Source organism: Boleophthalmus pectinirostris, unplaced genomic scaffold (genome assembly GCF_026225935.1).
Source record: "Boleophthalmus pectinirostris isolate CB_2022bp ecotype Guang Dong unplaced genomic scaffold, ASM2622593v1 HiC_scaffold_18, whole genome shotgun sequence".
NCBI lineage: Eukaryota > Metazoa > Chordata > Actinopteri > Gobiiformes > Gobiidae > Boleophthalmus > Boleophthalmus pectinirostris.
The window spans coordinates 43,203,416-43,225,741 of record NW_026571133.1 but is presented as its reverse complement, the minus strand read 5'-3'; the positions used below and the strand labels follow the sequence as shown (position 1 = coordinate 43,225,741).

Below are 22,326 nucleotides of genomic sequence, written 5' to 3'. Positions count from 1 at the left end.
AGTCTCTAAAAAGTCATGAGTACTTTTACAGGAGTGAGGTGTTTGAGTTGTTGCACACACAGCTTTGTACTTATATTAACTTCCTATATCATTCGATTTAAAACGACAAAATTGATAATTATAGACTGTTCTAGTATTTCTTTAGATTTGAATACTAGTAGTAGGAGTGGTAGTTGTAGTAGTAGTAGTTGTTGTTGTAGTAGTAGTCGCTGTTGTTGTTTTAGTTGTCGTCGTCGTTGTAGTTGTTGTAGTTGCAGTTGTAGTTGTTCTCGTCATAGTTGTTATTGTTGTAGTAGTAGTAGTTGTAGTAGTAGTAGTTGTTGTTGTTTGTAGTTGTTGTTGTAGTACTAGTAGTAGCAGTAGTTGTTGCAGTATTAGTTGTTGCCGTAGTATTTGTAGTTGCAGTTATTGTTGTTATTGCTGTAGTCATAGTAGTAGTTGTTGTTGTAATAGTAGTAGTTCTTGGTGTAGTTGTTGTAGTAGCTATTGTAGTAGTAGTAGTAGTAGTAGTAGTAATTGTAGTAGTAGGTGTTGTAGTCGTTGTTGTTATTGTTGTTGTAGTAGTAGTTGTTGTAGTTGTTGTTTTCAATGTAGTAGTAGTAATTGTTGTTGTTGTTCTTGTAGTAGTAGTAGTTGTTGTTGTAGTTGTTGTTGCAGTAGTAGTAGTAGTTGTAGTAGTTGTGGTAGTAGCTATTGTTGTTGCCGTAGTTGTAATTGTAGCTGTTGTAGTTGTGCTTGTAGTTGTTGTTGTTATTGTTGTTGTAGTGGTGGTAGTAGTAGTAGTAGTTGTTGTTTTTGTTGTAGTAGTAGTAGTTGTTGTTGTTGTTCTTGTAGTAGTAGTTGCTGTTTGTAGTTGTTGTAGTAGTAGTTGTTGTTTTTGTAGTTGTTGTTGCAGTAGTAGTAGTTGAAGTAGTTGTAGTAGTAGGTTTTGTTGTAGTTGTAGTTGTTGTAGTAGCTATTGTTGTAGCTGTTGTAGTTGTGCTTGTAGTTGTTGTTGTTGTTGTTGTTGTAGTGGTGGTAGTAGTAGTAGTAGTAGTAGTTGTTGTTTTTGTTGTTGCAGTAGTTGTTGTTGTAGTAACTTCCTCTCCAGTGTCTAAAGTTCATTGATGTATGGAGGATTTGTGGTGCTTGGTGAACTCAAAGTAAAACTGAACTGTTGACGTCATTATACGTTTGGTGCCTTATTGTCCAGTGAGATGTTTATTATGTGGCCATTAGTGCTGATGCTAATGAACAGTTTTACCGGTGGTCCTGTTTTCTACCAAAGCTCTGAGGTTACTTTTGTGTAGTCGAGTGGCCGTCAGTCTCCAAAAGCCCTGCTGATGTTTGGAGGCTAAAGCTCTCCCACTGAAATGCTTTGGAGCTCATGTATGGAAGGGTGGCAGCTTTTGGAATGCCGTCATATATGAATGGTGAATACTCCTGTTATGGAAGTGTGCTGCTCTGTGTTGACTTGGTCAGATTAGGAGAGTGTTTACAGATGTGGACTGCAGACATGGGCCTATCAGTCAATACATGATGTAATGATGCAACAATCATTTCTGGGGGTCAGTATTTATGGTGAGCACTTTTTCTTTTAATGTTTTCTTATTTTGGTACTTTTTTGAAAACTTAAGCTGTAAAGTGGATTAATCATCATCATTTTGTTCTTGTAGCTCGAGCTAACTGTGCTGTTAGAGTTAGAAGAGTATTTTGGATGGGGTTAGTGGCATAATGGCATTCAGTTTATTGTTTACTGTTATATCGTACTTCAAAATGTGCTATTGTGTCAGGCCTGTGCAGACCAGAACTTTCCTGTTTAGGCCTGTCATCTGCATTTCTCAGTATTTTTGAAATATTTTGCTGTCACTGTAGTCACCCGTCTGCTTTTTTATTGCTGGTCTTTATAGACACATGTATGTTATTTCAGGCAGGTGACTGTGTGGATGTGTGGGACTGTAGTGAACAACATGTTATGGACCAGGCCCTTCCTGTGAGGAGCCCCTGGAGCCCCTCTGTACCGGGCAGACAGTGGCCCCTGTTCAGCTCAGGGAGAGCCAACAACCACAACACTGCCGTACTGCAGATACACAACAACATGTGTAGAGGAGAGGTCATGAGGAGTTGAGTCGGATTTAGGCCTGGTTAGATGTGTTGTTGTGAGATTGTGGCATTAGAGTTTGTGCTCAGTAGGTCTCGGTGTTTCCCCTAACATTATATTTTCAGGGTGCCCCACCTCGCCAATAGCACCACGGCCCTGTCAATCAAATCATACAGCTCTAATCACCTATCGTTAAAACAAGTGTCTTTACCAAATCTGCCAAATCTGTCTTTACTGTATTAATTAGGGATGGGCATGATTAGATGGGCATGATTAATCGATAATTGATCATTAAGAATTTCATTGATTACGTTCATTTTTAATCGACAAGCCGAATGTAGGTTGCTGTGCGTAGCGTACGGTGACCAAACTTCCATGTGTCTCTCTGCACTCAGAAGGAGCGAGCAGACAGACAGTGGGTCAGTCTGCAACATGCCGAAGCACAAATGTGTATTTAACGATGACTTGTACAAGAAATTCCACGCTTTCAGTTCCTGTCGGGACAAGTGTGAGGCCATGTGCACAGTGTACAAAGCAGCACATATGTTTCGGTGTCCAGTGGGAAAAAGCTCACCAGGACACCGAAAACATTAAAAACGTTTTGCCAGGTAAGAGTCGCTTGATGTCAATGACGAGGCCCCACCCTCCGTACGGTGTCCTCGTTTTGACAAACGCAAATATGGTCACACTAACCTGTATTCCACTGAGTCGTGTCCTTTAATCCGACAGAAGTTGAACCACATCAGCGCACAAGAGCTGTTTTTTTTCTTCGCTTAGTTTATGCAAATGAGCCATGAGGTTTTAAATTTTGTTTCTGTGGGACTTGTGCAAAACTGCATTAAACACATTATAATCTCACACGGGCTAGAGTGGTTACAGTTTATATGTCATAAAGTTGAATTTATTTATGCAGATTAGTAGTGCAGATAGAAATAAAAATGATGATAATTTTAATATAAAAAAAAGTTCATGATTAATCGATAATCGATCTTTAATTCTCCCGACGATCGATTAAGAAAATGTAATCGAATGCCCATCCCTAGTATTAATATAAATCCAGACCATTATTTCCTCTCAGAATTTGCTTGTGTGGCCCATTCTGTCATTTAAAGTGATCTGTTGCACTGTAAACTCGACACACAGATGCAGACACTGTCCCAGCTCACGAGTACGTTACACTGGAGTTTGTAGATCATAATTAAATGCATATCAATGCTTAGTGGCACTTTGAAAGTAAACAAAATGCAAGACAAACCTTCTAGTTTAAAGTAGTCTGTCAGCATCCTGTATGTGACAGTGCTCCGTGACAGTTTGCCAGAGTGAAATTGAAGGATGGGTCAATACAGCAGGAGAAAAATGGTAAAGAAAGGTTTAAAGTTTTCATGTTCACTTATAAATAAAGGACTTTTAGTTTGAGTCAGCGTGCTTTGGATCTTCTTCTATTTTCTTCTAGATTACTCACCCCCTGGATCCTCGGAGAGCACCAGTGTAGTAACATTTCATTTGACCCAGTGATGGACTTACTCTTTTTGGGGTTTTTTTGTGATATTTTTTTAAACAGTTGATGTCAAATGTGTGTCATGTTTCCCTTAGATCCTGGCTAACCTGGTGATGGAGGATCTGCACCCGGACCTGAGGAGTGTGATCGGGCCGAAGCTCAAGGGTAAACTGCAGCAGAGGCTCCGCAGCTGGATGCTGGTACGACTCTCAGTGTAGCATGGGTTAGGTTTTTAGTGCACGTTTACACACAGGTCTAGTTACACTTCCTCACACGTACTCACTTCACTCACTTCTATTAAGGATTTGCGTGTGATGTGGCGGTCATGTAACTTAATGTTTTGGAGTCCATACTGGACGTCAAGGTTGGGGTTGATCAGAACGTGTTACTCAGTTACTACAGTATAATCATGGCCACTTGAACTCTTTCCCCCATGAAGACGACATTTGACAACCCCCCTTGCATCCTTAAAGACGTGTTTTGACACCTCCGCTGTATCACTAAAGACGTAATTTGACCATTAGAAACGGCTCGGTTTTTCACATGTAAACAGAGGCTGCTATGGGTCGGGGCCACTATAACCCACACTAGGCTGACCAATAGGATTCAAGGATATGTTTTTGCCCTTTTTTTCCAAAGTTAATCAAAGTAGTGACGATTGTAGCCTCCGTTAAAAACACAACAAGAAACACGTGCAATGGAAAAATTGTGGCGCACAGTTTTAGAAATAATGAGGAGCGGACATATTTTATGGATAAGTTTAGAGAAAGTGACTTTTATAGATTTCAAAGTGATGATGAAGTTGATTATAAAGTGGAAAACAGCAATAGTGACGGACTTTCAGAGAATGAATCTTACGAAGATGAGAATGCTGCTGATGCGTCTGTATGGAGTCCTGCGATATCCAAACAAACTATCGGGGACTTTATACTCGATTATGAACCAAAATTGTCCTGAAATCTGGATGTTGCTCAGGCGAGTCCTTTGAAATATTTCAGTCTTTTTTTCCAAGATGTGATGTATAACAGAATCGCTACAGAAACGTTTATGTGGAGCTCTGCACACGAGAAAGTAACCAAGATGACAAATATTAGACACCCACTGACGGGGAAGAATTTTATTATTATATATTATTATATTATAATAAGCTAAATAAGTTGAATAAGTTAAATAAGTTAAATGGAAATAAAACGAATTAGGTCCACACAGGTGAAAAACAGGTAAAAACAGGTGTACACTTGGCTATACTGTATGTGGTGATATAAAATCTGTTTAAATACTTTGTCAAATATATCTATATCTATATCTCTCTCTATAATATATATATATATATATATATATATATATATATATATATATATATTTTTTTATTTTTATTTTTTTTTATTTTTTTTTTTATGAATCAGAACATGCATATATCAGATGCTGAATGTAGTTTTTTGTTTTCGATTTTGCACCTGACCAGGTAAACTCTCATATTCAGTGAGCTGTTATAAACCTGTAAATGAGTTAAATCACATTTAAACCATAAATGAATAGTTCAAAGTCTAAAGTTTCCAGAGATACCAAATATGTCTGTGTTTCAATTAAGTTCATGAGTGTGAAATTCATTTATAATCACTCGTGGAAATCCGTTTTCTTTTATGGAATTATGCTCTATGAGTAGCCCTAGTCACATATGTGTGGGTTGTTCCTAGTAGGCGTCCAAGGGGGAAAGAGTTAAAGAGCGCAAACAAAATTGCCAGCTCGTTACATCAGCCGTCATTAGAAAAATATAATGCTAAAGTCATCCTCCTGGGTTGTAAAATAGATCCCTGTCTTAATTCCGACAGACTGCTTTGTCAGTCCAATCTGTTTCCAACATCCAGTATCCAGATTTTTATTACTACTTCATTCATTCTACATTGTCCTACATCAACCAAGAACTGAAAAATTACAAGGGGTTAGAGGCTTATAAGTATTTTGTAGGTGGATGCGTGAGATGTTTGTTGATCACCAAGACATCACATCTGCTCCTGATAACAGCCAGGTAGAACGGGGGGGTCAAAATCAGAACTGTAGCGACCCCGGGTGGTGGAGTGGCGGTGAGGGGGAGATTCTGTGCCGGCGAATGTGAAAAACGCACAGCACGTCCTTCTTATTTTATCGCACACAAAAACTACACGTTGGTCCAGATAGATCGTTTGCCTCCAGTATGACAGCATAAACAACAGATCACGTGCTTTTGTGACGTAGACGCACAACTTTAATTGCATTTGTAACATGTCCTGGGATCCAGAAAACACACTTCGTCAGTACTTTACAAAGATGTGAGTCTGTGAGCGCTGTGAACACTAAAACTCCTCGAGTTCAAAGTGACAGGTGGTTTAGTGTGACTGACAGCTGGATTAGCCAGTTATCAAAACAAATATGGCTGCTGATGAGAAAAAAGGACAGAAAAACAAGGCAGATTTCTGTAGAATGAATTAGCAAAGCACTTTGATTTTGTTCTAAATCATGGGTAACCTTAGCATGATTCACCAGCTGGTTTCACTTTCTGGAAACCGTCTGACCTCGCAGGGTTAGAATTTGTTCGCTTGATGGTAGGCAGGTACTTTTTTTATTTAACCAGTTGCTGCTATTTGATCGTGATGTATGTAATGCGCCGCTAACGGGGCTAACTGGTATATTAAGTAGGGCTGGGTCTCATTAAGAAGTTGCCGATACGATACATATCTCCATACAGTCAGCTTTCGAATAATGGGGAATTAGACATTAATAAGGGCTGAATAAATACTAATTAATGACAAATTAACAATGTACAACTATGCTAATTAGCAGGCAGTTAGGTGTGTAGTTAGAAGTGTACCCTAAAATAAAGTGTCACTGTAAATGTGTCATTTTGATGCCAAGGTTGGTGGTTTGAATCCTACTCTCGTCATACATCATAGATTGAGCAATCAGATCCAGTGACCCACAGGTTGATGGTGTGATTCCAGCTCTCACAGATGAATGCTGTCGTTGTGTCCTTGGGCAAGACACTTAACCCACCTCACCCCCCCAGTGTCTGCGTACACTGGTGTGTGAATGTGTGTGTGAATGGGTGAGTGGTTCCTTGTTGTAAAGTGCTTTGAGTGTCTTAAAGGTGGAAAAGCACTGTATAAAAATGTGACAGTTTACCATGGCCCTTATATTTACTCAATTTCTTGTCTCTCTGGCTTTTTTGTTTTGTAAATGACGCTCACCAGAGAGAAAAGTTTGGAGACCCCAGACGTAGATAGTTCACAACCGTCTTCTTACTGTACACGATGTTGTTTGTGGTGCAGATCTCCGGAGCAGTGTACAGGCAGGTGCTGAACCAGACCACAGCCCAGTACGAGTCTCTGTCTCAGGACTGTGAGGCGCAGCGAGGGCCCCTGGACGCGGCTCTCAGGACCGACATGGACCAGATCATCACCTCCAAGGAACACGTGTCCAGCAAAATCAGAGGTGAGAGGGCAGCTCCAGAACTGTGCTGGTGTATATTGTTGTGTATTCATCAGTATTTATGTTGCGACATTCACTTTTATTAAAAAATTCTGCTCCTTCGTAAAATAACACATGTACACAATGACAACAATAGCTCCTGACACACTGTTTTAATCCTTGTCTGTCAACATGATGGAGTGTAATAGTTGCGTGCTCTGACAGCGCCCCCTCCCTGTGTGTTTGGGCGTTGTGTGTTGTGCTGTCACTCCTTGATGCTTTTACTCTTGTACAGTTGTCATGAGTGTGAAGTGGACAGGGCACATTCCTGTCTTCTGACTTATTTAGAAATCAAACTACAGCCGCACTCCTGCATCGGGTTAAACCTGAGCACAGCACTTTGGTCAAGTAAGATTCTGAGTATTTCAATGAAGGACTCAGTTGTATGGACCAAGAATTCATTATAGAGTAGCATGCAAAGGAAACACAATATTCTTATCAGTAAAAAGTGAATACAGAACACTAAGGTTATTTTCACAGTAGCTCAAGCATTCACTCCACATTCACTTGTGCCTGTGTAAAGTCAACATTCTGCAGTGCAATCCTTGAAACAGTAACATGCGTGAAAACTGACTTCTGATCATCCTTCTAGACCACTTTGAGCTTTTATTATTGCATTTTACATTAATGGGTGCATCAACATGACCAGTAAAATCAAGATTGGAATTTTGTCAAATCAGTAAAAAATAAAAAAATAGACTAATCAGAATTAGAACTGATTTTTGGTGTGTGTTTACATCAGTCTTTAACACATTCATTTTCTTATTTTGCAGAATTGTGAAAATCAGATGTAATTGTTTAGATAGCACTACAACAACGTGATAACTCCAGAAATCAGATCATGATCAGATCTGAAGATGTGCTTGTAAACATAGCCAGTGTCCGATAGTTACTCCACTGTTGTGTATTGAACCAGAATGCGCTGGACTCATGATCACGTGAGCTGAGTTCAAACCTGTTTGGAGCATTCCGTCAGATGAAGGTCACACATGTGTCTCTGTGTGTGATTGAGGTTTTGGCTCTGATTCTGCTCCTCTCAGAGCCAGGCCCAGTCTCAGACAGGTTTGTGTCTGAGCACCAGGTTAGAGTCAGGTTACCTCTGCTGGAGTGAGAGGACTCTACATGATAAACAACAAGTGAGGTTTTAAAGTACATCACCGCTCGCCAATGTTCATATGAACCATGATGATGCATTTGATTTTGAGGCACTTAAAGACTCTTTACAATACAATTCTTCATTCACTCTATACCTGGTGGTGGTAAGATACTGATGGAGCCACAGCTGCCCTGAGACAGACAGACAAAGCAAAGTTACCAATCTACACCACTGGCCCCTCTGACCACCACCAACACTTATATACACACCACTTTCATATAGGCAATGTGGGCCAATGACGCTCCACTGTGGCACCTGGTGTTCCCAGTGGTCTTCCATCCAAGTGACTAACCAGGCCAGGTCCTGTTGAGCTTCTGTTGAGATCTGACCAGATTGGTTTACTTTTATAAAGTTGCATCAATGTAGGTTATTACCTGTGATCAGAGTGGTCAATCTGAGAAAGATAAACACAAAGAGGTTTGATTTTGTTCTAAATGATACCTGTCCAAGCGTGAGAGTCAGCACCACTCTGAACCCCATGCTTAGGAGAGAGAGGATTTGAATGATGATGATGATGATTAAATGACTAAAAGGAGGAGGAGTGAGAGAGTGTAGTTATATGAATGGTCTGAGAGTTGATTGGCTGAGAGACAGAAGGTAGCAGGCTGTGATTGTCTGATTATTATTGACAGTGACCTCTCCTCCTTTTTCTCCTCTCCCTCTCTCCCGTCTCCTCCCCTCTTCTCTCCTCTCTTCTCCTTTCCTCCCTCTCTCTCCCTCTCCTCCTGCAGCTCTGGTCCTTCCGAAGGCGGAGCAGGTGTTGCGGAGCAGTGTGCAGCCGTATGTGAGCTCCATCCTGGAAGCTCTGATGGTGCCCACGTCTCGGGGCTTCTCTGAGGTCAGGGAGGTGTTCTGCAGAGAGCTGGTGGAGCTCAGCAAGAACTCTGTGCAGCAGGACAAGGACAAACTGGGAGAGGTGAGAGCAGCTGTTTTTACTAATACTGCAAAAGTGTGGCTACAGAATCTATATGTGGTACTGCAGTAAATAAATACACTTTTTTGTAGTTTTAGTCATGTTAAAATATTGCTCTGGAGTTGTGTGTTGTTTTGTTTTTATTCACAACTAGTTCATTTGCTGTGGTCAAAAGTTATTCCTCTCTTATCTTATGCCTTTGGAGCATCCTCATTATTCACAGCGATGAGTTTAGAAACACTTCTCACAACTTTTGGAGGCCATCACTAACATGCTAATGCACATTTCCTGATTATCGGACAATACATGTTTTCCATTTAGCTGCAGACAGTACACAGCAGAGTTATGTTGACCTCAAGAGCTGCTTATATAATATATCTGTACTGGGGCAACATGAAGTTTGATGAAATTTGGGTACAGGGCTTTAATTAAAAGACCATACAGCAGCACTGTGGCTGACTGTGTGGAGTTTGCATGTTCTTCCTGTGTCTGAGTGGGTTTTCCCATTTAAAACATGCACTATATGTAAAACCTTCCAGCTAAGGCATTCTGACCAAGCCTATACAGTGAAGGTACAATAAAGTGTACCTTAACCTTTTACAGACCAATTTGAGCAGTAAAAATCAAGAGTAGCAAAACTCAAGATCAGAAATCAGTCAAACCAGTTAAAAAACGAATCAGAATATGTAATAATTAGAACAGATTTTTGGTATGTGTTTATATGGAGATACAATCTTTGACACATTCATTTACTCTTTTTGCATAATTGTGAACGTTCTGAGAGAAATCAGATGTAACTGTTTACATGACATTATAATAATGTGATAATGATCAGATCTAAAGACGTACATGTAAACATAGTCGTGTTTGCCCCACAGTTACACCACTGTTGTGCATTGAACCAGAATGTACTGGACTAATATTTGGACTCATTATCACCTGAGAGGAGTTCAAACCTGTTTGGAGCGTTCCATCAGATGAAAGTCACACATGTGTCTCTGTGTGTGACTGAGGCTTTGGCTCTGCTCCTCTCAGACCATCTCCAGACTCATTATTTAAATTCTAGGGTTGTTATTTTCAAGATCTCAACCTGGAAGTTGCAGCTCTTGTTTTTAGCTTTATTTAAACTAGAAGAAAAAAATCAGGGCTGAATTATTTTTTGCTACAATACATGCATCACGAATTTCAGACTTCCAGTCATCGCCCAATGCATATACTGGGGATGATCCTCTGAAAAAGTGAGCATCAAACCGCCATGTTTGATTTCCAAGTGGGATGCGTCTATTGTCAAAGTCAATCTTTTTTAGTCTTTTGAACCATATCACTTTTGTTTCTGGTTCTGATATTGTCATATTTTAGTTATGGGATTCGGACATCATAATTGTGTGGTTGTTGGATCCTAACAGTGGAAAACGGGCTTCGGAAGTTTCACTCCACATACAAAATGTTCACTGCAAACTCGAGATGATTTCTTAGACAGCCAAAGGTTAGCGATATGGTTCAAAAGACTTGAAAAGATTGGCTTTGGCAACAGACGCATCCCACTGGGAAAACAAACACAGCGGTTTGATGCTCACTTTTTTGGAGGATCCTTCCCAGTATGCATTGTGCGATGACTGGAAGTCTGAAATCTGTGATGCATGCATTGCCAGGTAGTAGTTGTAATTCAAGCCCTGTTAGCACTGAAGTTAGGTAGGACCTTTAAACTAACAGTATTTCAAGGTATTTTTTATTACTCACAATTCTTCATGGAATTCTCCACACAGAATTATTAAAAGAAATATTACACATTTTCAGGACTATTTACATTGTAGAGTCTTACTGAAGGCATCAAAACTATGAATGTAGTGTTGTCAAAAGTATTGAACATCAGATACGAACTAATACTAAAACTAGATACTCATTTGAGCAGGTATCAGTACTAAAAAAGTCACATTCACAGGACACAAATGAGCCTTTTCTGAATGATGTTGAGCTGTATCAGAACAAGTAGAAGAGCACATAGACTAGTATACACCAGTGGACACTATGGAATAGGGGTGGGGGATATCTTGATATTGTATGTTTATCTTCTCTGTGAGCGGCCCCATGGCCCTCCCTGATTTTGCTGCTTGTGTCTCATTCACTCGTCACTACCGCCGTGAACGCCCAAAGTTGGTGCCAGTGAAAAGCACCACAAACCTTTTCCATCGTTTACAGACAAAACCATCAGCAGGGAGGAAGGAAAGAGCTCTTTATGCAAATAAGCCATGCGGTTTTAAGTTTTGATAATCTCAAATGGGCTGATGTGGCTCTAGAGTCGTTATGTTTATATGTTGTAAAGTTTAGTCATGTAAAGTTTATTTATGCAGAACATTTTAATTAATAATCTGCTGCAATGTAACATGTACAATAGTGTCTGAAAACGTTGGGTTTGATCAGCGCAGTGGCTTGTGGGAAACCTCAGCGCTCCTTACGCTGGATAGGAACATGGATCTGTTAAAGTAAAGAACCTCCCGAGCTTCCTGTGCTGAAGGAGCTCATGGTTATGGTCTGGATAACAGAGTTAATGCAAAGATGAGCTTGAGTTGTTGTTGTTTTATTTATGAATGAAAAGAAGGAAATATGTTTTATTTATTTCATTTTACAGTTAAATTATTATTTATGTAATCTGGGATTTTTTTGTAATCTTAAATGTGGCAGAAGTACTTTGTTCCTACATGAACTGCCGACCTTTTGCACTTCAGTAAAAAAAAAGACCTTGTGGAATTTGGCATATTTGTTTTTGCAGTTTTCAGTTTTGGAGGGTTATTTTTCCTGTACAGATATCGAGATATATATGGTATATCGAGGTATATTTTTTTGATCCATATCGCCCAGCCCTACTATGGAACCTACTGGAACACTGAGGGATTACACAGATGTAAGGCCACGTGGGAATAGAAAAGAAAAGTACAACAAACACTAAATGAGCAGGCGTGACAGCAAATGTTTGTTATAATTTTATAGGCTACTATTAAAATGAATACGTTCAAAGCTGAATAAGATGGCGCCGCCTGCTCTCTATTGTCCAACTGTAGGATGTACCACACCTCAGGCCCAGAGCTGCGGAAATACGATCAATTATCAAAGGGATTATGATGAAAACCTGCGAACTGAGATCGGATTAACACACGCAGAACAACAACAACATTGAGTGACTTTCAGTGTTGACTCTTTGTAAGGAAATAAAGGTGTTTTTATAGAGCCGTCTATTGTGTCACTGTTTCCTGTATTAAAACAAGGACAGGTATATTATCATTACGGTGAAGGCTGATTAATACTTAACCTACTGCCAGCCCTTCAAATCTTTTAATTACATAAAACACAGTGAAATATATCTTCATTTACAATATCTATAGGACATTTTCAAATGTACGTGATCTTAAAGCCACAGTATGTAACTTTTAGCCAAAAAAAAAAATAAATAAATAAATAAAGTAAAAGCAGGTTGGTTTTAGTTTTTATTTATTTAGTTTTTAGTTTTTATTTATGCTTTTTTTTTTTTTTTCATTTTGGTTGAGTTTAGCACCGAAAAACTTTGAAAACATGCATCCTTACTGTGAGCAGGCTTGCATCTCCACAGACATGGCTCTCATTTGACCTGGAGGAGGGATTCCGTTTAGTTTTTTTGTGGAAATGTTGAATTCCACCTTGTTAGGATTCGCTTGTGCAGCTCTGTGGTTTGGGTGGAAGCCAGCGTCAGACGCATCAAAACAAACATGGCACCAAAATACTTCAGCATAAATTCAGACTATTTTGTTTGTGAAAAATGTTTGACACTTTGACCAATCAGGGTGAAGTCTTTGTTTGCACGCTTCAGTCAGTGGTTCGATCGCTTTCAGAGAGACCCTCAGACTGATTTGACTCTGAGTTGAGTATGGCATAAATCTCATCTATCTCCAAAGAGAATGTTCTGAAGTGGCTTTAGCTTTCCATGTCTGTGGAATCATGCGTGTGTTAATGTGTGAATGTGTGAATGAAACAAAACACAACTCCAGGTCTGTTTGTGATTACAGGGTAGCCACGGGGTCTTAAAAGTCTTAAAAAGGTCTTAAATTTCATGTTCCTAAATTAAGGCCTTAAAAAGTCTTAAATTATGTTGTCCAAGTCTTATTTTTTTCACAAAGGTCTTAATTTTCATTAGCCTATTTTTTTGTTTACTCAACCAGGCTGCAGTGCAATGTTAAATGGAGGCAGAGTGAAAAAAACAACGTGAGATAATGTAACATGAATGAATGTCTAATTTGGAGTATGCACAAACAATACTTTGGTTTCTGGCATCGGCGGCAATGAGTAAACAGTCAGTTTCATCTACGCTGCCCAAGACGCAAAACTCTGGTCAGATCTGCTCACATCATCTACGTGTTTACATCACATACGTCACCACTGAGCGTCACCACTGAGCCGCTTGGCATACACACACAATCCAATTCCACACACCTTTGCATCACGCAGATTTCCTCCCGAAAACGCTTGTCTAAACGTGGAATAAAAAGTGAAGACGCTACGCCACTTTTGCATCTTCTGTTCAGACTGTCATCATATAAACATAGCCTTAGATTCTAGACATAATACCGGTAGTTAGTTGGTCATTATTACAATTAGACCTGGTGTTTTTCGCCCGCATAATGGGTGCGACATTGGTCTTAACTTTCATTTAAAAGGGGTAGTTCAACTCGGGGATGAGGAAACATTATAACAGGTCAGCCCTGCCACCTCCCAAAAGTTACACTGTAGCTTTAAAGGGCCCATCTCATGTAAAATCAACTTTTCAGAGCTTTCTACCTTCTAAGAGTGATGTGTGGGCCTTGTATATGTCACCGAAGTGATTGCAGCGTATTTCTGCCACCCTTCCACCGTATCCAACCTACTTTGATCCTCACGGCAAAGTCATGGCATATAAACCCCAAAAATAGCAATAAGTTCAAATATTTGTGCAGAGAAACACAAATCTATTACAGAAATCTTTTTTAATTGATGAAATCTTTCTTTTACAAATATTATATATATATATATATATATATATATATATATATATATATATATATATATATATATATATATATATATATATATATATATAAATTTTTATATATAATTAAAATATTTTAGTATTAATCAGCCGAGGGCCAGATTAAATGTCTCAGAGGGCCGGATCTGGCCCCCGGGCCATATGTTTGACACCCCTGAAAAAAAGCCTGCTATAACGATGACGTGTTTGACGTAGCAGGAAGAGCTTCACACTCGCCCCCCTCCCCCTCCACCTTTCCTGGCAGAAAACATTCTGTTTCTGTGGGCATCGGCTGACAATTCCCACATGAACATTTCATAGTTCCTGGTCTGTGTCGGCCTCCAAGAAATCAGTAAGATTTCATAACTATTGTGTAATGGATGTTCCAAAACCCAAATAGAAATAGAAAAAAGTTTATGTGCAGAAGATACAATGTGAAAAGAGTTATTTTGCATGAGATGGGCCCTTTAAACCATAACACTAAACGGTAAAAAAGACACTATATTTTTGGGGATATTCAGTTATATTACTTTTTTATGGTAGATTTTTTTTTTAATAGTAATTTGCAGTATTGATCTAAAACAGGTCCATTTGCTCAGTACTGACAGGCCCCGCCCCTTCATAGGGACAGTTGTGCTTCAGGTTACATGGACGGATAAAGTTACTAACAAGGAAATGAAAAGACATATTGACCTTGAAGAAGATCTTTTTGATAATGCTTAGAAAAACACCTATGTTCCTGTTCCCTGTAAACTGAAGGTGTTATTATCACTGGACTACAACAGGTAAAGATTTATATTACAAAATGGACTCCCTATTACACCGTGTGACCTCCTTGAAAACAGACCTGCAGTTGTGTTTTGTTTCATTCACACATGTTTGAGTAACCGTTTATTATGAGTCAGCTCCTTTTATCTTCTTTACTGGTTGAATGTGTTTGTGTGTGTCTCTGTAGCAGATGGAGCGTCTGTCCATGCTGGCCTTCCACCCGGTCAAGATGCGCTCGTGTTATGATGAGCTGGAGCGTATGGAGCTGGAGGGGCTGCAGCACAGGTTCAGCGTGAGCGGGCCCACAGTGTTCAGATCCAGGGCACAGATCCTGCTCCGAGGGGTACCACCAATACACACACACACGCACACACACACACACACACACACACACAAACACACACACACATACACTGGCTTTAAAACGTGGAAAACAAAGCGAGTTCATTTTACACGGTTTGCAGTCGGCCAAAGTTATTCCTTACTTTTCGTACTGTGAGATGCGTATAGTGAAAATATCGTTACGGCTCTAGTTTTTATGCAGAATAAGACTTTTTTGGATTTGTTGGACCTGGAGGAAATGATGCTACTTCAAAAAATTGCAGCCGTTCTTGTAGATTGAGTTAAAACGATACAAAAGTGCCTTATAATGCCTCACTTAGACCTTTTCTGTTCTTTTAAAATACAACTTTTTTTATTTTATTTTATCTTGCTTATCTAATTGTATTTTGCATCTTAATTTCATGTGTAAATAGTATTTTTAATATATTCCAGCTAAACAGTTTGATTTAAATGTATTTTTAAAGAATTAATCTTGATTTTGTGACACTGAAATTTCTCGTTTATGGTCCAATTTTGTGTAATCTTATTTTGAAGTGGGTGAATTATGCAGATTAGAATTTTTGGAGATCTAGTTGGTCCATGTACATTCCTTCATTCTTTTGAATTTCGATTAAGAACGAAAAACAGTAAAATGGGAAAACATTTTATTTCATTCTTCTGTTTTCGTGTCAAACAAAAAAACTGATTTTGACCTCTATTTCCAATATTTAATCTAAAGTTTATTTCAAATAACACCAATCAGAAACAGTCATTTTAAAATCTTAAAGTTTGCAGTGGTCTAAAGTTCTCCCTCACTTACCTCATGCATTCAGAGCATCCTAATTATTCACTTTGATGAGTTTATAATAAACATTTTTCACAACTTTAATGTTAATAACTACTAGCATGCTAACAGTGCATTACTTCCTCGTTTGTGAACAATAAAAGACAGCACATTCTCTTAATTTTACAGCCCCTTTAAAGACTATGTGTCAGATTTTCCTAAAAACTGAAAAAACTAGTAACTCCTCATTTATATTCCTCATTTACCTCAATTCATGGCAAAGGAGAAATTCAATTTATCGACTGGACAAAAGTTTATTTGGTCAAATCCGTTTTGTAGCTCATCCAAGCTGCTTCTTCTGCAGCTTTCTCCTGCATTCTGACCAGAACTGAAGAAGCACCTTGGATGACGTACTTGAGCAAATAAACTCTTGTCCAGTCAGCAAATTGAGTTTCTCCTTTGCCGTGGATTCTACCTGGACGACTGAGGGATTTTACACACTTACCTCATCAAATTACACATTGAATTAAACTGTTTCCATGGAGACAAGCAGGCGATGCCACCAGGCCAAATGACAGGTCAGATCTGTGAAGAGGCGAATCTACTCGTAGTGTCAATGATCAAGATTTTTTGCACTTTGAGAATAATTTAAATGCCATACTGTGAAACATTCTACAATAACAAGCAAGAAATAACATCTCCATGGAAACGCAACACAGGTTACATAGTTCACCTTTAAATACATGACTAAATATGCTTTTGAACACTGCACATTTCACACAGTTCTGAATGGGAAAGACACATACTAGTAAATGTGTTCATATTTTAACTCTTTGTCTCCACCTGTTGGACATAAACAAAATGGAACAAAATGTTTTTTCATTGCATTGACTTAACTCCACTTCTCATTACTTTTTACTGGTTCTTTGTTCTTTTAAATTTCAATTAAGAATGAAAAACAATAAAATGGGAAAACAGTTTGTTATGTCATGATTCTGCTTTTAATTCAAACAAAAAACAAAAAAGATTTCAACCTCTATTTTCAATATTTAATTTAAAGTTGATTTCAAATAACATTAATCAAAAAACAGTCTTGGTGCTGATTTAAATTTGATATTTTATTTAGTGCTGTCATGCAATTAAAAAAATTTAGAGATTAATTAATTATGATCTGTAATTAATTAATCTAATTAATCTCTTTTTAATCTCACCTAAAAATTGCTGAGAAAAGCCTTCAATTTGAGGAATTTTCATTTAAATTCATTATTACATTTTTGTGGCAGATCAAAAGACTGATATAGAACAAAAAAAGTGACTTTATAAAGTCATTTATTGTTTAACAAACTTTAACAGATGCAGTCACTTACATTCCACAGTATCATCATTATTATTACTATTACTAATCTGCAGTGTTGGGAAGGTTACTTTTAAAATGTATTCCCCTACAGATTACAGATTACATACCCCAAAATGTAGTTTTTAACTTAATCCATTTAATTACTTAAAGTGAGTAATGTAATCTGAATACTTTGGATTACTTGATATTGTCATGCTTTTTAAAACTACATGAATGTAGCAACCACATCCTGCAAATGTTGTTCTTGTTTGTTCTCTTCAAATCGGCTGTTGAGCCCAAGTCTCCATGAATAAGAAACTGTTTGCTGTAAAGTAGCAAAGACGAGGAAATCTGAACATAATAACTTTTGTCTACTTAAAGACAATAAAAAGTCCAGTCTTTCCTTAACCATATTAAAAATATTATTGATAGAGAAATGCTTTATATATGAGATCACTGGTTTTAGTCCTTGTTTTAGTCCTGGTTTAGACCTGGTTTAGTCCTGGTTTAGTCCTGGACTGGATTAGTCCTGGTTTTAGTCTTGGTGTTAGTTCTGGTTTAGAGGCGCACAGGAGGAAGCGCGGTTTGTGTGTGTTTGTGTGTGTTTGTGTTGTGTGTGTGTGTTTGTGTGTGTGTGTGTGTGTTGTGTGTTTGTGTGTGTGTGTTTGTGTGTTTGTGTGTTTGTGTTTGTGTGTGTTTGTGTGTGTTTGTGTTTGTGTGTGTTTGTGTGTGTGTGTGTTTGTGTGTGTGTCCCCTCATGTGGCAGGTCACTATAGGACAGTAGTGCAGACATAGTGCATGAGTGTATGCAGGTTGTTTTCACCAGTGACATTTAAGTTGTAGGCGATTTTATATTTGTTATTTTCTTTTATATTTCACGTCGGGAGAATAATTTCCAAGACACGAATGTGTTTTTACCTGTGCACTGCTGCTCTGTTCTACTGGCTCTTCCACCTCGTCCATTGTGCGACTGACGCCGCCAACGTTAACATGATGTTTACATCGCTCTTACTGTGCGTGTTTTGTGTGGGTTTCCGGCAATGAGTGGAATTACCGAAATAAAAAAAATTATAAATGTGTTTTTTTGTGTGTGTTGTTGTCCCAACAACACATAAAAAACAGATTTTATAATAAAGCAACTCGCATACAGAAACACTAAAGTTAGAGATTAAAAATGAGATTAACGCGATTAAAAAACATAACGCGCTAAATATGACTGTAATTAATTAATCGCAATTAACGCGATAATTTGACACCCCTAATTTTATTCTCTCTGGTTTATTTGCACCGGAAGTTCTGCTGTTAGAAGGAAAAATGGTTGTAATTTTGTGAATATGTCTTCTTCTTTCATAACAACACATTTACTTTCACGTTTTAAAGATTGTTGAACTCCATGATGAGAAACAGTTCAGTTGACTCTGAATTCACACGCAGCGCAATAAGCAGCAGAATTTCCGGGGCAAATAAACCAGAGAGAATAAAATATCAAAATTAAAATAGACACTGAGAAATAAACTTAAAATTAAATATTGAAAATAGAGGTTGAAATTTGTGTTTTTGTTTGACACTAAAACAGAAAAATGAAATAAACTGTTTTCCCATTTTATTGTTTTTCATCTTTAATTGAAATTCAAAAGAACAAATGGTACACGGAGCACTAACTGTATATTTGTTTATGATTTCAGCAAATGGACAACTCGGTGTACACGTTTGAGCAGCTGTTGAACCAGTCTCTGCAGGCTCCAGGAGACGGCGACCTGTGCAAGAGCATCCAGAAGTGTCAGGAACGTGTGCTCAAGGTGGGACTGAAAAGTCAAAACTTAAGGTTCAGCGATTTGGGAAAAATGTCTGAATGTGATTTTTTTGGGCAAACTTTGTGAAGTTGTATTATCAAAGGTCTCATAACAGCGTCATGGACCATCACAATATATTGAATTATAAGTCTCTTTGCTTAAATGAATCTTTGGTTGAGACTTTGGTTGTTCTGATACTGATACCAGTGTCTGCAAAAGCTCTGCTACTGCACATTTTTCAGGTATCGGTGAGTGCTCAGACTAAATCACTGATTCGATATCACTCTGTATTTTCCTGAATGACCTGTAGATGCAAGCAGCCGCTCAGAGCAGATTTAATACAGACTGTGGAGGCTCTTCAGACACTAAAAAACACACTAATAATGACAGAAAAGACGTTTGTGTTTCTTCTTTCATACCTTCATGTAGTCTTTGGTGTGGACACTGAACTTAGTAATATACAGACATGGACAAAATTGTTGCTTCCCCTCTGGTAATGAAAGAAAAATCAACAATCATCACTGAAATAATTTGAAATTGATAAAAGCAATAATAAATAAAAAAATACTGAATATGGTCCTACGTAAATCAAACTGGCCTTTACAAAAATGATGGTACCTTAATTTAATATTTTGCTGCTCAACCTTTTGAGGCAAACTCTGCAAACAAATGATTTCTGTAAGTGTCAATGAGACTTCTGCTCTGGTCAAAAGGTATTTTGACCCACTTCTCGTGAGCAAACTGTTCTAGCTATCTCAGGGTTTGAAGGGTGTTTTCTCCAGACGCATGTTGCAGCTGCTTCCACAGATGTTCAGTAGGATTGAGATTTGGGCTCACAGAAGAACACTCCGGAACAGTTTTGTTCTTAGCCATTCTTGAGGGTTTTGGGTCATTGTCCTGTTGGAAGACCCATGACCTATGACTGAGATCAAGCTTTCTGACACTAGATGAGATCATGTGACCTCTGCATATGAAGCCTTGTTGTGGATGTGCAGATGTATTTCACTCACACGCAGTTCTCAGAGACAGCCAAAAGATGGAGCTATTCTCTTATAGTTAGTGCCTCGTTTATTAGTCTGAGGCTGAAGTCAGTACTAGTAAAAGGACATACAGGGTGTTTCCCAGTTGCCAGGATTCTTGGCTTCTAAACCACTTTGGACAGATCCACGTCATCAGAACTAAACCAAGTGCTGTTCCAGTTCCCCCAAAACCCTCACACCCTCCACACTCCACTCCTCTGTTTGGCTCTTTCACCAAGGATGCACCTGTGTATCCTTGGCTACCTCGGAGGACTTGAAATTGCCGACAGTGCACTGCAACTTCATTTTTTACAAACTTTATTTAAGCAGAAAAATGCATTTTAATAAAATAAAATTAATTCTACAATAAAAAGAAGTAAACATTTTGCTGTCACATTGCTGCAAATGACGCTATTATCAGATCCAACAGATTCAAATCAAGACAAATGCAGCTAAATCTCTTAAAGAGGGGGACTGGGAATACAATTAGCCTGTCATTTGAAAATATTTCAGCCTGTGTATTTAATTATTTAGGCTGATGATCCGCCTAAATAACTCAATAACAGATGATTCACTCAGTCTTTATTATTCACGTTTGAATGCATGTGACACATAAAAACTCTCCTGAATATCTTTAGAAGCATTGATTATTAACACTCAGAGTTTTGTCACGTTTAATCTGGTCACGTGACACTGGACAGTCGCTCCCTCCAGAGCCTGTTCCATGTGCACTCCAGGAGCTGTGAGCAGGACACTCGGCTCTGCTTCACAGGAGTCGACTCAGGAGGAGTGCTACAAGAGTCTTTAGAGGAAGGATCCTGAGAATTGAAAAACATCCGTAGTCTTGACTCTTGTCTGAGGTGTTGTTGTTTTGTGTTGCAGAAGTTTGACTACGACAGCAGTACGGTGAGGAAGAAGTTCTTCAGAGAGGCTCTTCTTCAGATCATCGTGCCCTACATGCTGCAGCAGCTGGCGCCTTCCTGTGCACCAGTGAGCAAACATTATTAGATTAATGAATATGTTTTATTAGTTTAATAAACTGTAATTAATAATGCCTGTTTATTATCACGCTGACTTATTAAATGAACAGTGCCAGTGGGGAAGATAAGGAAAATAGAAAAATGTACATCACTGATATGTTTTTATCCAAATAAAAATAATACTCCTGGAAGAGAGAGAGAGTAGAATTGGTTACTCAAAATGAGTCAAGACTTTCCCTTTAAGACAAAATTCAAGTCATGTTTTATGAGCTGTAGCTGATTTAGACTTTTTAACTTCAAACAGTATTTATAGTTTACAGTTTGTATGAACAGTGCATTGCTCTGTCTGCTCCCTCAGGAGCTGCCTCGCTTCCAGGAGCTCATCTTTGAGGACTTCTCCAGGTTCCTGTTGGTGGAGAACCTGTACGAGGAGGTGGTCATTCAGTCTGTGTCCAAAGACATCATGTCAGGTCAGTGCATGTTTCCTTCTGTTTTATTTATTTACACATCCCCATAGCAGCCAGCATGCTGTGTGTTCACTCTAGATTACACAATAAATCTGTACTGAGCCAACACAAACTCAGATGGAGTGTTTCTGAAACCAGAGGTTGGGACTTGGACTCAAGTCAGACTTGAGTCACTATTTTTAGGACTTGAGACTTGACTTGATAAAATGGACTAAGACTTGGGACTTGACTCAGACTTGAGGCCTGTGACTTGAGAAGACTTGATTCTTCTCCTAAAAAAAATGTTTTTATAATATACTTTTCTCTTTAGAATTGATAAATGTGGTGCTGAATTTTACAGAAACAAACTGGAACGTGTCCCTCCCACTTCTGTTTGGTACTTTGGATGGAACTGAAGTACTGTGATGTGGTATCCTCAAATGTACTCCAGTAATATACAGTACAATACAGTAAAACAGAGGGAACTTCATAGAACATGATTCTTCATGAAAAAATAACTGTTATTTAGCACTTTTAAATCTTCATTCTTTCTATTCTGACCTTAACAATTCACACAAAGATCTTGTCAAGACATTTAAAAAGGAAATAAAATGCATTTCTGTATAAATACTCATATAGAAATACACCATAACCAAATACAATTATTTTAAAATTCACATAAATTGCTAAAATACA

The 22,326-nt window shown here is 38.4% G+C and overlaps 1 protein-coding gene across 1 annotated transcript in view; it reads left to right on the top strand.

Annotated features, from left to right (window-relative positions):
* The window catches only part of LOC110163999 (protein Niban 2-like), a 53,176-nt gene that overhangs the window by 26,339 nt on the left and 4,511 nt on the right, over nucleotides 1-22,326 (top strand). Inside the window, 7 exon segments of the mRNA XM_055153382.1 lie at nucleotides 3,674-3,778; nucleotides 6,884-7,046; nucleotides 8,970-9,154; nucleotides 15,139-15,294; nucleotides 19,078-19,191; nucleotides 21,087-21,194; nucleotides 21,543-21,654. Of these exon segments, the coding sequence (XP_055009357.1) occupies nucleotides 3,674-3,778; nucleotides 6,884-7,046; nucleotides 8,970-9,154; nucleotides 15,139-15,294; nucleotides 19,078-19,191; nucleotides 21,087-21,194; nucleotides 21,543-21,654 (943 nt within the window).